This window comes from Fringilla coelebs (genome assembly GCF_963513975.1).
Source record: "Fringilla coelebs genome assembly, chromosome: 13".
NCBI lineage: Eukaryota > Metazoa > Chordata > Aves > Passeriformes > Fringillidae > Fringilla > Fringilla coelebs.
The window spans coordinates 10,379,760-10,395,165 of NC_140039.1; the positions used below are offsets into that span (position 1 = coordinate 10,379,760).

A 15,406-nucleotide genomic window follows, 5' to 3' on the forward strand; every position below is an offset into this window, starting at 1 on the left:
GCCTTGGATTTTAATTTTTATTTTATTTCTATTTCCTCTCAACTGTCTACATTGAAAAAACTTTTTCTGCAGTTCCTGTTTAAGGTCTTTCCTCTGGGACTTGTTTGTCCAGTTCTATTTCTCCTAGGCTTGACATTGTCTTAGCAGTACCCAAAAAAAGTGCCATATTCTCCTGGGATCAAAACTGACCACTGAATGTGTGTTGCTATACACACATTTCAAATATCACTTACTTATACCCAGTCATGTACATTTGTTATGTACAAATCGGTGATCGAGAATCTTTGATCGCTGATTTCTACATAACATTTTCTCATCTATCAGAAATTGCTAAACATTTTTTTAATAGAACAGGCTTTATCAGTCTAACTTATTTAATGAGCAAAGCAGTAATTATTCTATTTTTGAATTATTTTGTATGTGCAGAATCAAACAGAAGACAGTATACGAAAAGAGCTTATAGCATTACAGGAAGACAAACACAACTATGAGACGACAGCCAAAGAGTCCCTGAGGCGGGTCCTTCAGGAGAAAATTGAAGTGGTCAGAAAATTATCTGAAGTGGAGGTACTGAATTTTCATGCCTGTTCTTCTGGAAGTGCTGAAATAGTTGTAACTACTGCTGTGTAGATCCCTGCTTAGTTGCTGTTATGTCAGTATCTGTTGTACTCTGCACTCGCAGGATATTAAGTAGTAGTGTTTATTTCTCCTGTTGGACAGGACTAAGATTGTTAAACCGTTAATGAGAACCTATTCTTTCAGCTCTTCCCTTTTCTCCCTGCTTTCAAAATTCGTGATGCTGTCTTACAGAAGTTACTGTGTGGGACATATACAGGGAAAATTACATACATGCATTAAAAAATGTTCTAAGACCTTGTTTAGACTGCAGCATTTATGGAAATATACGCTTGACCACTGTACAAAGTGTGCTTAAAGGAGCTTTACAATGAGCTTTTACAGTCAAAATGTTAGACACTCTCTTTTGAAGTGAGATTTTCTGCCTTATAATATCTCACATTATCCTCTTTTCCTTTATTTCCTTTTTCTTTATAATTATTTGCTATATTCCCTTGGTCAAGAAGTCTCATAAGACTAGTTGGCATCCTGTGCATATATACTGCTGGGAAAAAATAGCTCATCTGCAGTGTTTGGTAGTTTATTGTCTGTCTTTTGTTATTATTTATTGCACAATCATTCTGTCTTACAGCGGAGTTTAAGTAATACAGAAGATGAATGTACACACCTGAAAGAAATGAATGAGCGGACTCAGGAAGAATTAAGGGAATTAGCTAATAAGTACAATGGAGCTGTAAATGAAATTAAAGATCTTTCTGACAAGCTAAAGGTAATGACAGAATTTCATCTGACTTAGGATAGAATAAATGTGATAAATGGAACAAATAAATACAGTTTAATTTCTAATGCAGCTGGCCAAAAAAGTTAAGAAACTTGTTAAACAACAGTTAGCAATAGGAAGATGCACATGATCTACATTTTCTCCAGGTTCAGTTTTAGTGTAATTGAAACTGGCATCAGTTAAGTAACTTCCTAAAAAGTTTCCCTCTTCATTCACTTTGGTGAATAGTGAAAGGTACCATATTTTTGGGACTTAAATATATTATAGTATAAAATTATGTGTAGTATAAAACTTTATATCCAGCTGCTTTTATTTGGACTAATAACTTTCAAGCTAAACATCTGGAAGGTAAGAGGAATAAAAACTAGAATTAGAAATAAATTTGCATTTCATGTTGCCTCTTCATGCAGTTACAACAAACATAACTAGTCCACCATATTGTAATGTGGCTCATCTTGCTATCAAGTTTGATATTAAACTAAAAATCTAAGTCTATGAATGAAGTAAATTGATATTTAAGGCCCTTTGTGCTGGAGAACAGAATAATCACTTCATGATAAAGCCTATTCTCCAGGAGTCTCCAGTCTAGATAAGTATGAGTTGTGGAAGAGGAAGGTAATGGTATTGTCTCTGGAGACCTGAGACAGTTCCTGCATTTATCTGGGATAAATACTGGAATTGGAACCTAGGTTCCTAGTTCAGTACCTCAGAGAAATTTTTCTTTCCATATTAAAACATTAATTGCTGCTCTTAAGGCAGTTGGTTTCCCAGTAATGGGTTGATCACTGATGATGATGAACAGACCCCAAAGGATCAAGACTAAAATTTATTACCTTGTTTTGAGGGAGGAGACAATTTAAAACTTACGTTCTTGAGATTCAGCAAGGAAAATGATAGTGCTTGCAATCAAGGTGGTCTGTGCAGTATGCATTCAATTTCAGAAGGGTTCTTGGGTTTTGATTGAATTGAGATGCTGGAGACTTTGGGCATTTCTTAGTTCTAAGGCCCTTTGCTGTTAAATTTATGTTCCTCAGTCAAAAAGTTGTTGCAGATATTTTGAGATTTTCTCAGTCTACTTGTAGTGAAATCTGTATAAAGGTAATAGATTTTATTTTGTTTTCATTTTTAAAATCTGATTAGCTAAGAAAGTCACTTAAGTACATTTAGTTACATAAAAAACAAGAAGATCTAATCTTCCACGTGTTAATTTTGATTTTTTGCATTTAAAAAATCTTTTGGAGCAGGTAGCAGAAGGAAGACAAGAAGAAATCCAACAAAAAGGACTGGCTGAGAAAAAGGAATTGCAGCATAAAATAGATGAAATGGAAGAAAGAGAGCAAGAGCTTCAAGCAAAAATAGAAGCTTTGCAGGCTGACAATGACTTCACCAATGAGCGGCTGACTGCTTTACAAGGTTAGTCAATAGCGGGGAAAGAACTTGGATTATTTGTTTTTCTTTTAATCTGTGAAATACCTTTTTCTTGGACTTCTGTTTACAGTACGGTTAGAACACCTGCAAGAGAAAACTCTTAAAGAACACAACAGCTTAGGTAGGTGTGATCAATTTCTTGTTTCAAGCTGGTATCCGCGTTTGCTGTTCCGTTACCTTTGTTAGGATAATCTCGCGGTCTCGGTGTCTGGAATTCCGATTCCCAGTTTCCCCAGCAGGGAGCTCTCCTGGGCCGCTGGGTCCGTGCGGGGCAGGGCCGGCAGAGGGCGCTGCTGCTGCGGGTGTTCGCTCCGGCCCGTTCCATTAAAGCACATAACGCATTTTATAACACATTTTATATCCATCTATACACGCGTCTGTGTGTGTAACAGACACTCATTCTTTGGCGTTAATAACCTCTTAGACGTTTGAACAAACAGCAGCATCATCTCCAATAGGAAACACATCAAACACATGCCTGGTTTGTCTGATTAGGTACTTGTGAAAAGGTGGTATGAAAAGCCAGGTACATTTCAAAATGCTGTGTTTATAAAGAAAGAAAGCCCAAAACATTTTTCTTGATTCCAAAAATAATGCCCTTTCTTAATCCTAGGCATACAAGTTGACGACTTCATACCTAAAATTAATGGGAGCACAGAGAAAGGTAGTGTATCTGAGGGCTACCTTTTGTCTTATGGTTGATGTTTGAAAATGAACAAATTCAAAATGTTCTCTAAAGTTTTGCTTGGATTTTTTTCTCTTTGCAAATGAATTTGTCCACTCCTGACCAGCTTTTTGGGGTTTATTTTTGTGTATACTTCCAGTCACAGTGTTTTATTAAGTTCTGCAAAATACAACAAAACCTCTTGGAGGCTGTCTCTTTTTGTTGGTTTGGTTTTTTCTTATTTGTGATGTGCTAGTCACTGCAATCAGTATGACTCTACTGATTGAATGTTGTCAGGGTTTTGACACAAGAAAGTGGAGAACTCATCGTTTTTCCTTTTATTTTTCCCTTGCAACACATAGACATAGTGTTTTTCTGGTAAAGTTGGGTATGATAAGTAAAGTCAGCAAAACCTATTTTTTCATAACTTTAATATGAAAAATGTGAGTATATAGAATTTATAAACAGTGAAAACTAACTTTTCAAAAAAACTCCAGAAGTATCTTTATGTGAAACAGGAATTAATACAGATTGGAGTAAGTGATAGGATTTTTTGAAGGCTAGGTAATTAGCTCACGTGTCTTAACATGCACAAAGTTTTTTGAGTGAAATTGCCCAATATCACATATAGCAAAAAATATTGTGGTTATGATTCCAGATTGTTTAATTGGCTAAGATATATTTGTCCTCTTATATCAATTTAAGTCTTTTCCTTGATGTAGCTTGCTTCTACAGTCTGAGGGATGGTGGTAGCACTGGTTTGAAGGTTCAGGGACCTATATAGAGAACTCAGGGTTTTAACCAATATTCACAGTGTTTAGGGACTCCTGTATTTATATTTTTGAAACAGAATTTTAAAGCTCTATATGCATATTTGTAAATTATGAGGTTCTTAACTAGGGAGACCAATAACAAAATCAAAAGTTAATCATGACATAACCTCCTTATGGGAGCAGGAGGAGAGATCTGTTAAACACCTACAGGAGCTGCACCCAAGCCTCCCCTAAAGCTCAGAGTACTGGTTGCTCCTGGGTGTCTGAGCATTTTGGGTACTTAGCTCTGGTGCATCCTGAGCTTAGCAAGCAGGACATGCAATGTTTCTTCCCACTTCTCTACACTGCCATGAGATTTGATTTTTATATAGATTCATCCATCTTGCTGATGCCTAATTTTAGGTTGGTAATCGCTTAATATTTGATAGAATAGTTAAGAAATAGATCTGCTTTTCTCTTCTTTTAAGCTAGAGCTAATTTGACACATTTTGTAAAGACTTTTGAGTTCTAACTTCAAATATAAATTATTTTACAGAGGAGTGATTTATGACATGATACTAGGTTTGATTTTTTTTTAAAATAAACACTTTGTTTTAAAATTGTTGGTAGGAGTGTCATTTGTGATTTTTAAATATTGGTACCTTTTATGAGTCCAAATTTTAAAATTGCCCATTTAAAAATCATTGTGTGATTATAACAAATATCATTGTATCACTGAAACTCACTTTTTTGGTCAAAGGTGAAGAAGCAATCCCTTTTGGACTTATTTTGGGTTATACAAGAGTCAGTGTCATCTGAATTGATGTATGACAAGATAGATTCCTCCATCCTATGAGTAACAGTGGAACTTGTATTTAAACCTGGAAGTTTTAGGAAGCTTTTGGCCAGGTTATTTTTCTTTGAGTGCAGGCAATATATAACTGCTCATTCAAGTTCTCTTTCTGTGTGTTTATACAATCTATCACCTTTTTTGTCATCCACATACCATGCTCTTTCATTATTCTGTATTTTAGTGCAGTTTTTCTTTATCCTGTCAGTTGTACATTTTTCTGCATCTCTGCCATACCTGATCCATCCCCATTTCTCTGGCATTTTACAGCTTGCTGCCCTGTGTTCTCTTCATGACAGTCTGTGCCTTTTTGCATCTTCCAGTCCCTTATGTAGCCCTTGTGTGACAGATGGGCAGTTATTTGCTCTGTCAGATTTTGGATTTTGTTCTCTTAAAAGCAGCAGGAAGCAGTTACTGCTGGGTTTTTTGGGGTTTGGTTTGGGTTTTTTTGGTTGTTTTTTTGGGATTTTGTTTGTTTTGGTGTTGGTTGGTTTGTTGGGGTGGTTTTGGATTTTTTTTTTTTTTTTTTTTTTTTTTTTTTTTTTTTTTTTTTGCTATGTAGTTCTGCATTATTTTAGAGGAGCTAAGAATTTTGGGTTTTATAGTGCAGATTGAGCAACTTTACGAATGAAAGAGGAAAACTGTAAAACCTATGTAAAATCAGTATGCTTTCAAAAGTTCTTTTGTCTCTCTTTCAAAGTGTGTGCACAGGTACTCAGGCATGACAAGAATAATGATTTACATTACTTTTTTCTGTGGCTATAGCTTTCAAGAGCTGTATTCAGAATAGGGGAACTAAGAGCTAGAGGACCTAAAGCCTCTCCAGAGGCTTTTAATTTAAAAAGTGTATCAGAGGATGATGGTTAAGCATTCATTTTCCCTCATTGGACATACAGAAAAGAGGAACTTGTTGGTACAGCAAGCCCTGATAAAAGTTGTGTAGAACTAAATTGTTTCAAAAAGTGGTATTTTTCTCAGTGTGTTGCACCACACCTGGCTTTCATTTTTAAATTTTGTGAGCCAAATATTGTATGAAGAAGATAAGAGAAATTTGTATACAGTCACTTAGAGGACCAAGTAAAAATGAAAAGAAAAAAAAAAGAAAGTTTAAATGTGGAAAATAAATTTTACAGCCATGGTGCTGTTTTTTAAAAGCTCTGCCCTTGTGGGTTAAAAAAAGTTGATTTTTTAGAGTAATTTTGAGATACAGTAAAGCTTAGCAGGTGAACTTTTGATATCAGAGCTAATGATTGAACAGTTTGATTAGAATGTAGCACATTCTGCAGGTTTGTACTAGTGCTGGCCTTTTCCCACTGCTGGACTCTTGGTCAAAGGATTTTTGAGGTTCTTCAGAAAGGAAGTGTTTGCACCTTGAAGAGAACAGGATTCTGATGGAGTTGGGAGCTGAGCAAGGACTTGAGTAAACCTGGGAACAGAGCCCAGTTTTCTGCTGCAGAACTGTCTTTTCAAAGTGAAACTGTCTAAAAAGTATAGACATATATTCAATAACTCTTTTAAAATAGAGGGTTCTAGATATGAACAATCAACATGAAGATTAATAAAAGACTTTTAAAATACCCTTTTAAAGCTAATAAAAATGTCAATGAGTATAGGCTGAAAACATGTTTCTTTTGAAAATGCAGCTGAAGTACTTCTTTCTTCTGATCAGTTAAAAAGAGTAATCTATTTCCTAGTATCACTCAGACATCATTTCAATTTCATGTCTTGTCTGCTTGCATATTAACTCAGATTTGATTCAAACGTCCATCGTGAATACACTGACCAATATTGTTAATATGCCTTGCAAATTTTTTGTTGCATCAGTTTGAAAATGATAAGAAGATGTAAACTGAAGTGTTTCTTTCTCTACTAGAGCACTTTCTTTCAAAGAGTGGAGGGGACTGCACTTTTATTCATCAGTTCATAGAATGTCAGAGTGAGTACAAGAGTGTTCACATTTGCTTTAAAAACAACAGAAAACACAGAAAAGGTGGATGAAACCAGGATTTGTCACTGCTACTTTATATTTCTGTAGTAGCAGAAATTTTCTAAGCATAGAATTGTGGTATTAAGCAGGTGTAATAGGATGTCTTTGCTCTTGCAAAGTGATGGTCACGTTGTCTCTTCTCACTTCATCCATCATTGTGCCCTGACCAACAAAAGGTGATGATCTTCCAGCATGATGTTTAAACCTGAGTGTAATTTTTCACCTGTTACAAATTAAGTTGAAACCTGTCAGTTTAAGCAAACATCACAGGCAGCAAAGGCAGAGAATGAGGTGCCTTTTCACATATCTGTAATTTATCTGATAATTAAAGGCCTTACGCATTCTCCAGATTAGTTGTAACAAAAGAACAGAAGAGAAAACAAGTCCACGGTTTGTATGTGGAAATCCAAGAGACTGTTTTAAGAAAAACACAAAATTGCATACCAGTCTTTAGAAAGATGTGTTATTCTGGAATGTGAAACACGTTTTTCAAAGCAAATGCTTTTGAAGATGAGTAATGAAACAGCACTGTCTGCACATCTATAATTAAAGAAAAACTGAAGATATTTATACTTTTTGCCTACTGAAAGAAAAATATCATTAGAATGAAGAGAAGCCAATGTTACTGAACTTCAAGAAAACCTGGGCTTTTTTTTGCTTGAGAGTTTATAGAAATTATGTACCTAAAATTGGGCAGGGAAGCATTTAGAAGCAGGATCATTTTTGACATGGCCATTGGAGTCCTTCCTCTCAAACTTTCATGAGGAAGGGCAGCAGACTTGTTTGATTTTACTGCTTGTGATCCTGATTACAGTGCCATAAGCCAAATGACGTGATATTGCTAATGTTTGTATAAGAAAATTTAAACTTTATTTATTTGAAAAATGTTTATTTTAAAAAATTAGTGACTGGTAGCTGTCTTCTGTAAGGCTGCAGTTTAAAATCTTTCTAAATATTGCTAAGATTTTGTATGAATCTTCTTTTTTCAGTACGTAAAAATGAAGTTAAATGCTTGAGTAAACATTTTTCTTGTCTAGAACATGAAGAGCACCCTGTGTAATATTCAAATACAAATTGGTTGCCTGTTTTCATTGTTTGGATGTTAGCTTAACCTATTTTCACCAAACTTCAGTTAATATCACTTCTGCAAACTAAATGTGACCAGTCCTGTCACTGTTGAGAAGGAAAAGTGATCAACAGTAACTAGTAAAATATTCTAAGATGTTAAAGAAGTACTAATAAGAGTAAAATTAACATCAGTGAATTTATACTTACCCTTTCTCAAGACTTTGAAAGCTACAGTGAAAGCACTGCAAGGCCTTGACTGCTTCATTTTTAAAGGAATTAATAGGCTTCAAAAGAGTTCAGTACTTTGCATTTTTTATGACAGTCTAAATTTTTACTCTCACATCAAGAAAAATTCTAAATCATTGACTCTTTTATTTCTTCTTGGACTGAAAAGTTTGCCTTTTCCACATTCAAATATGTTTCATCAGGCCTCACAATATCACAAGGTTAAAAACTGCCAACTGTAGGATCTGTTCTTTGCCTTTTGTATGTAAATGCTGCCCTTCAGTCCTACTCCTGTTCTTTGCTCTGTGGAGCATCAAGAGTGGGGACTCCTGGGGAGAAAAATCACAGATCCAGAGACTGTCAGGAAATAAAGTTTTAAGGCATACAGCAAATAGTGTAGAACATTATCATACAGACTGGCAATACAGAGCAAGAATATGTAGCTCATCATGTATGTTGGGGTTTTGCCCAGAGGCTTAAGTACTGAGAGGGGAGCAGGTTTATTACTTAAATAATAATGATATAATAAAAATCCCAGAAGCCAGCTGGTTTGTAAAATCCAGCTTCTGTAGATTTTTAAAGGTATTATGTAATTATTTTTATTTTTTAAGCGCTATGCACTCACAATACCATCCAGTAATGTGTCCTGACCTCTACATCTGTGGAGTGTTATGAAATCTGGCTCTGAATGATCTGGGAAGTCTCTTACTTTCTGATCATTACATCCAGTTCACTTGTTGCTCATTCCATAGCTTTTTTTTAATAACCACTGGTCAAAATCAGTGATATGAAGAGCAGAAGTCACGGTGCTTCTTTTTGATCAGTACATGACATGCATTATTAGCAAAAATGTGATGATGTATAGACCAAAGTGAGATTTGTTGCCCTGCTAACTTCCTTTCTGCCCAGTCTAACCCTTCTTTATTTGTGTCCTTTTTTTCCCCCCTTACTTTGTGAATTTTGCATTTGATTTTAAATGCAAATCAACTTCCTTCTTTTCACAAGCTGATTTTTGCAGATTTATTAATTATAGGTTTTGGATGGATTGAATGAATTGAATTATTTTTAACTTTTCCTTTGACCTGCAAGTGTCTAAGTTAAAGCTGTTTAGTATCACTTTTTTCAGATGGTTGGAAATTTCTGCATTGAGGGACATGTTTTTTATTGGCTTTCAAACCTGGCCTACTTCAAGGACTGTTTTGATGCCAAAATATAAATGTAGAGGGGCCATGTTAGTTAAGTGATAATTGTAATTTTAACAGACCTTAGTTGTTATAGTGCACGTAGTGATTGGCATCCTAAATCTAAAATTGAAAAAACAGGATATGCCTAAAACCCTAAAGGAAATCTGGCTTTAAGCTGCAAAAGAAAATGTGAATTATCTTAAAGACCGACTGAAATCTTAACTTCACAGCAGATTGTGTCAGTAAAAACATTACTGTTAGTTAGCATTGCATATATCTACCTCTCAGCTTTCTGTTAAGTAGGGACTGGATAGCAGGAAAGCTGAAGTTCTTTTGTGCCAGAAATTCAAGCTAAGATACTTACCCTAATTTATATTTTGGTAGCCAAGATTGCATGTCTTGATTCAGGGAAAACACTAATTGATTTAAAAACAAATTAGTTTATGAAGTTTTCTGAAATAGTAAAATTTAAAAATGCAGCAATTTGAAAGAGCTGTTTTAAAGAAGATGTCTCTTTATCTTTTTTTCCCCTCATTGTTGTCTAGATTCTGCCATTTTTAGTGACTAGGGTGGTAACAGTGAAAAATAAGGTTCTATGGAGTTTGGTGATAGCAACACCCACATTTCTGTTTTATCTAAAATACCATATCTCTATTATCTAATACCAGCATGCTGAATTAATCTGTTTTTTTCTTGGCTTATGCCATATATTAACAGTGGCATTCTTGAAACACAGGGAATGTTCACTTCTTCTGAAAGTCAGGAGAGGTGTCAGTCACCAAGTGCAAAACACTGGCTGGGGCAGGCTGGGCAGAGCCTCGTGTGCTCCTGCTCAAGGTCTTGGCTGCAGAAACAGTGCCAAGGATGCACCTTTTGTACAAGTGGTCAAATCAGTAATGGGCACTAGAAAACAATAAGCCACCATGGAAATAAAAAAAAAGCTAGAAAAACCCATGCCTGCAGTTTCTCTTAGGCAGGGAAAGGGAGTGTAAAGAACTGCTGCAGGAGTTTGTTTGGAAAACTTCTGTGTCAAGAAGGGTAGTTTCTGTTTTGTATTGCAATTACTCAGGGTTTAACAGTTACTGAATTGTGAAAGTTAAAAGATGCATCAATTCATAATGCTAAATTTTCCTCTGTAAGCTGATTACAGAAGCCTATTTTAAGCTAGCAGTCTAGCATGGTTGAGGTGCTACCCCTTCAGCTCAAGCAGTTGAAAGCTGCTTGTTTTTGCATTCGGCTGTTTTATTCAGATCTACAGGGAGAATTCCTTAGATTTTTTTCCTTACTGCTTTCCCTTCCACCCTTCTTCCAGCCACAGCTGAGTACTGGAATAATCTATGAAACTGGAATAATATATGAAGAGTTTTGTTTAGATTTATTTTATTTTAAAATGGAAGAGGACTCATGGTATCACTTGAACTCCTGACTTGTGGCTGCCAGTAACCTGATTCCCTCCACAGTGCTTTCCTCAGTCTAGGCAGTCATTCTCACCAGCTCTGAGGAACTTGAGGCTGTTCTGAACTTGGATGATGAGTGATCTCCTACAGTTGTTTGAGACCTAAAGCCAGTCCTGAAAATCCAGTGTGCAGTTCCATGTGTTTCTGAAGCAGTGTTAGTGAAATGTTACATTCATGCAGAATAATATTTGTAGATTAAAGTAGGTAGAGGGAACATCTCTTTTCTACTGGCTTATCTGTCTGTGTGGGAGAGGGCAGAGTACAGGACAACCTTTTGGCCATGAAAACCCTTCTTCAGACTTCAGGGCTTTTTGTCTGAAAGTTTGTCCACCAGCTAGGTTTGTACAAGATCTCTCCTCCCAGATCTTGTCCTGCATCTGTCCTTAGGTTGTCATAGTTGCAGCAACATTCCATCAAAGAGGGACAAGTTAATCTTCAGAGATATTTGAAGCTGAAAAAGCTTAAAGTGAAGTTTTTTGAGTTTTGTATTTTGCTTTTAATTTGAAGAGAATTTACCATCATCCCGCTTCTTTAGTCTGAACTCTCCTGTTTGTGCTGTTCATTCAGCCTCCTCTGTGTCTGTTTCCTGTGGACAGCACATGGAGTATCCAGCAAACTGCATTCCCTGCCTAGTTATCAGGGATCTGACAGAGAGACCATGGAGGGGAGGCAGGGCAGCTTCTCAAGCCTGATATTTCAGGTACTAACAGCTTTCAACATGTACTAAACTGTAAAATCTGCTGCACAGAAATCAAGGATGTGATCTGTAAGATGGGATCCTCAATACTTCTGTGTTGGCCTTGCTTCTTAAGGAATTAGAAATAATGACATCTCATCTGCAAAAACAAATTAATTATTCGATAGGTTTTTTTTTTAGTGTCCTTCATTAATCCAATCCTGTTCTTCCCTTGGTGTTCTTGTTTACCTTCATATCCTAGCCGGAGTTAGGATGAAGTTAGCAATCTAGTCTCAAATTCCACTTCCAAGATGTTTGTGCGCCTCACATACATAATTAGACTTCCCTAAAGTAGACTTTGGATAAAAACTCCATTTTTCATTAACCTGAATTTAATGCCTTCCTACTTTTTTTGGAGTTTTGTGCAGTTTTAAGATTTAGTTTTAGGCCTTTCTCTTGAAAGGTTTAAACAAAGAAAGGCTGTTTCTGTGGACATTTCACAGGCACTGTTAAAAGCAATTGCGGTTGAGGGGACTTCTCGATTGCTGTTTTGCTGTGGTGCATTTCTAGATTTCTGCTGTGTTGGGTGGATTTCATGCAACCAGCTCTTCAAATTTCTTTTTTGATAACTCGAGAAATGTGTTAATTATTTGTTGCTTCTGATTAGATTTTTATTTTTCTTTTAAGTACATAAAATTAATTTTTCTAAATTCTCATTAGTGAACTGCAGCATTATGTAAGTTAATAAGGAGAAATAATTATGCACTGTATCACAAAGTTCTGGTAGGCTTGTGTTCTCTGTTTCATTATTCCTTGCCAGAATAAAGTTTTTGTTCAAGGCTGAGTAGGAAGTAATATTATCAGCTTTTAATTTGGTCATGGAATGTACTCTACGTAGATGCGTGCAGGGAAAATTTGAGCTTGGAAAGTAACACTTATTTTGTTTGGCAGACAAGATCATAGATGAAGGACATCTAACCAAAGTGGAAGAAACAAAGCTTTTGAAAGGTTAGACTTCTGGATTATTTAACTGTTTTTGAAGCATGCTTTTTCTGTCACTCAGTGCATGTTCTGTTTTAAGCCAGCAGTTTGAGTTTTGGTTGAATACGCATTTGAAGAGAAATTCAATAAAGGGGAGGGAAATTGTTTGCTGAACTTTACTCCAAATACTATTGTAGGATAAAAAGATTTAATGGAAACCATTTTTGATGATTGAGTGCATGAAATGCTAGTCTCAGTATTGACTGAGTTCTTACTTGAATATGCATTAAAAAAAAAAGTAGATTTTGTAAATTCAATTCAAGCTTTAGTGCCTGCATGAATTCCAAATGGGATTTTGGTTTTATTATAGGGCTACATAGAAATAATGTTTGGTGTCATTTTAAGTTTTATTTAAAAGTGTATTTTAATTTGACTATTTTCTATCTTACCTCATAACTCTAAGTATTAACCTCCTAAATGTGTCTTTTTTGAGTAAAATATATCTGTGCCTCTCCAACTCTTACTCTAATGTATAAAGCAAGTTAAATTAAAGGAGCTAATTACAAAAGACTTGTCAAGGACCAGTCATCCTTACCTTACAATGCCAAGGTCAGGATTGCTAACAAGTGTGCGGGCCAATATTTCTCGAGTGTCTAATAATGTAAGAGTGTTGGGACTTGCACGCTCACTCCTCTCTTGCAGCTTTTTATTGATGTCTGGACATACTGCCTCAGTTCTTTACCCTCTGAGCTTCTGCAAAGCGTTGTTTTGTTGAACAAATGTTAGTTTGCTAAAAGGTCCAGTGTTTTAGAGACAGTTTACCCTTCCTTTGACACATGGAATGGCACCTTTAACTTGTTTCTCTATGTGAGGAAGCTATAGACAAGGTGCCATATTTGGCAAAAGAATGCATACAATAACTGTAATGTAACACTTGCATGCCCCTTCCATTGCAAAGCTCTGAGCTATTTTTAGTGTTTGGTAATATATTCTAACTCATCAAGTATGATGTCAACACATTTTAATATACTTTATCACTTTGGCTATATTTATTCAGCTCAGTTTTATTATGGGAAATAGGAACAACTGCTGTGATATAATATAGTGCAGGAAAGAGTTTTGTGCTTACGACTCTGGTTCCAGAATAGGAAGCAGGTTTCTAATAATTTGTCTTCTGCTGTTTCGCATGTAGAACTGGTGCATCTTTCCTCTGGTGCCTCATCTTTTGTGCCTTGTTTCAGAGGGGGGAGGGCAGGAGAGGAGAAAAAGCTGGTGTACCAAGGGTGGGTGGGAGGGAAGTATATAAGGGGGTGCTGTGGGAGAGAGAATTAATTCAGTGGTTGGAACTCGCACTGTTCCTCCCGTTTTGCACAGAGCAGGGAAGCAGTATTTCCATGGATGCCCAGATATGGTAAAGTTAGTTGGATATGGATCTTGCTCAGCTTAGTGCTTCTGGATCGGCCAGTAATGAAAGTGACATGGGTGAGGCTTTTAGGTTATACTTTTCTTAATAGTTAAAAAAAATAATGTATTGGTTTTGTAATTATTACAGTTTTAGTGGCAATCTTGTGAGCTTGGTTCTATATGATAATGCAAAATGTTTTGATTTGAAACACCTTTAGATATTAATTTAAAACCTTATTCCTAAAAATAAGAAAGATCCCATTTTGTTTTAGCACCCCCAAAGATTAAGTTTTTAGCTAGAAGCAATCATTATGAATTTTGAAGTCAGCTAAAATGGGAATTGTGTTTGTAGTACCTACCAGGTCTGAACCTCTAGTGTGCTTTAACTGTAGTGTTGCTTTTTGCCTTCCTCTTCTCCAGTGATTTCAGTTGCATTAGGGTGGGAAGAGTCTTTCTCTTCACCAGCTGCTTTGTTTCTACTTGCTGCCTTCTGTTTCATGTATAAGTGGATGTTAATCTGGCACAGAGTTATAGAAAACTTTTCATGTTAGATTAAGAAAGCTTCGTGGGTTTTTTCTGTTAGCCTGTCCGTGTTCTGTCGTGTTAATTTCCTCATGCAGACGCACAAATTGTCTCCAGTTTCCGCTTTTTTTTATTCTGGGGGAAGTTAGTTGTGTGTATTCTCTTGTTATTTGAAAAGATGTCTTATTATTCCCTTGTTTTTTACTTATTTTCATACACTAACCCTGTTGTATAACACAATTTATTTATTGATGTGCTTCTTTCTTCCCATGTCCTGGTACTTCATTGTTGCATGCACGTTATCTATATGTGGTGAAATTATTTGTGTTCCCTGTGCTTTTCTCCATGGATGGGAGATATCTGTGTACTGGGGATGCTGTATTGACCCCTTTTCATATAATGCCTCTGCCTGGAACTTGAGACTCAGAGGAAACCTCTGCAGGTGGGCAGCAGAGCTGTCAAAGCAAGGCTCTGAATAGGCAGCCAAGAAAGATTTCATTTTGCATAACCTCACCTGCATGTTGGTGACAGTTCCTTGCTGACAGACCTGCTGGGTTAGCCCATACTGGAGATGATGTGGCCTTTTCAGTGGACCTATCAGAATGAAACCATAATTGTTATTTAAGAAAAATTTTTTAAAAATTACTTCAGTCACGTATAATATTTAGACTTTGAGTCTGGGATGATTCTGGATAGAACAAAGATGCACTGGTGTAATTAAATCCCCTTAATTTTGAAAATACTGGTCTCCACTAAAAATCTAGAACTGGGGGAAAAAAACCCAACAACAAAAAAAATCCAGCATTAAAAAAAAAAAAAAAACAAAAAAACCAAAAACAACAAAAACAAAG

General features: G+C 36.1%; 1 protein-coding gene across 27 annotated transcripts in view; it reads left to right on the forward strand.

Annotated features, from left to right (window-relative positions):
• The window catches only part of SLMAP (sarcolemma associated protein), a 73,692-nt gene that overhangs the window by 39,884 nt on the left and 18,402 nt on the right, over positions 1 to 15,406 (forward strand). For 7 of the 27 annotated variants that reach the window (XM_084214463.1, XM_084214443.1, XM_084214451.1 and 4 more), the window contains exons 9-15: positions 427 to 567; positions 1,208 to 1,345; positions 2,602 to 2,770; positions 2,856 to 2,906; positions 3,399 to 3,449; positions 6,925 to 6,987; positions 12,600 to 12,656. In XM_084214463.1, coding sequence (XP_084070589.1) covers positions 427 to 567; positions 1,208 to 1,345; positions 2,602 to 2,770; positions 2,856 to 2,906; positions 3,399 to 3,449; positions 6,925 to 6,987; positions 12,600 to 12,656 — 670 coding nt within the window. The remainder of the gene's footprint in view (positions 1 to 426; positions 568 to 1,207; positions 1,346 to 2,601; positions 2,771 to 2,855; positions 2,907 to 3,398; positions 3,450 to 6,924; positions 6,988 to 12,599; positions 12,657 to 15,406) is intronic. The other 20 variants (XM_084214465.1, XM_084214468.1, XM_084214467.1 and 17 more) reach the window with 7 other exon arrangements.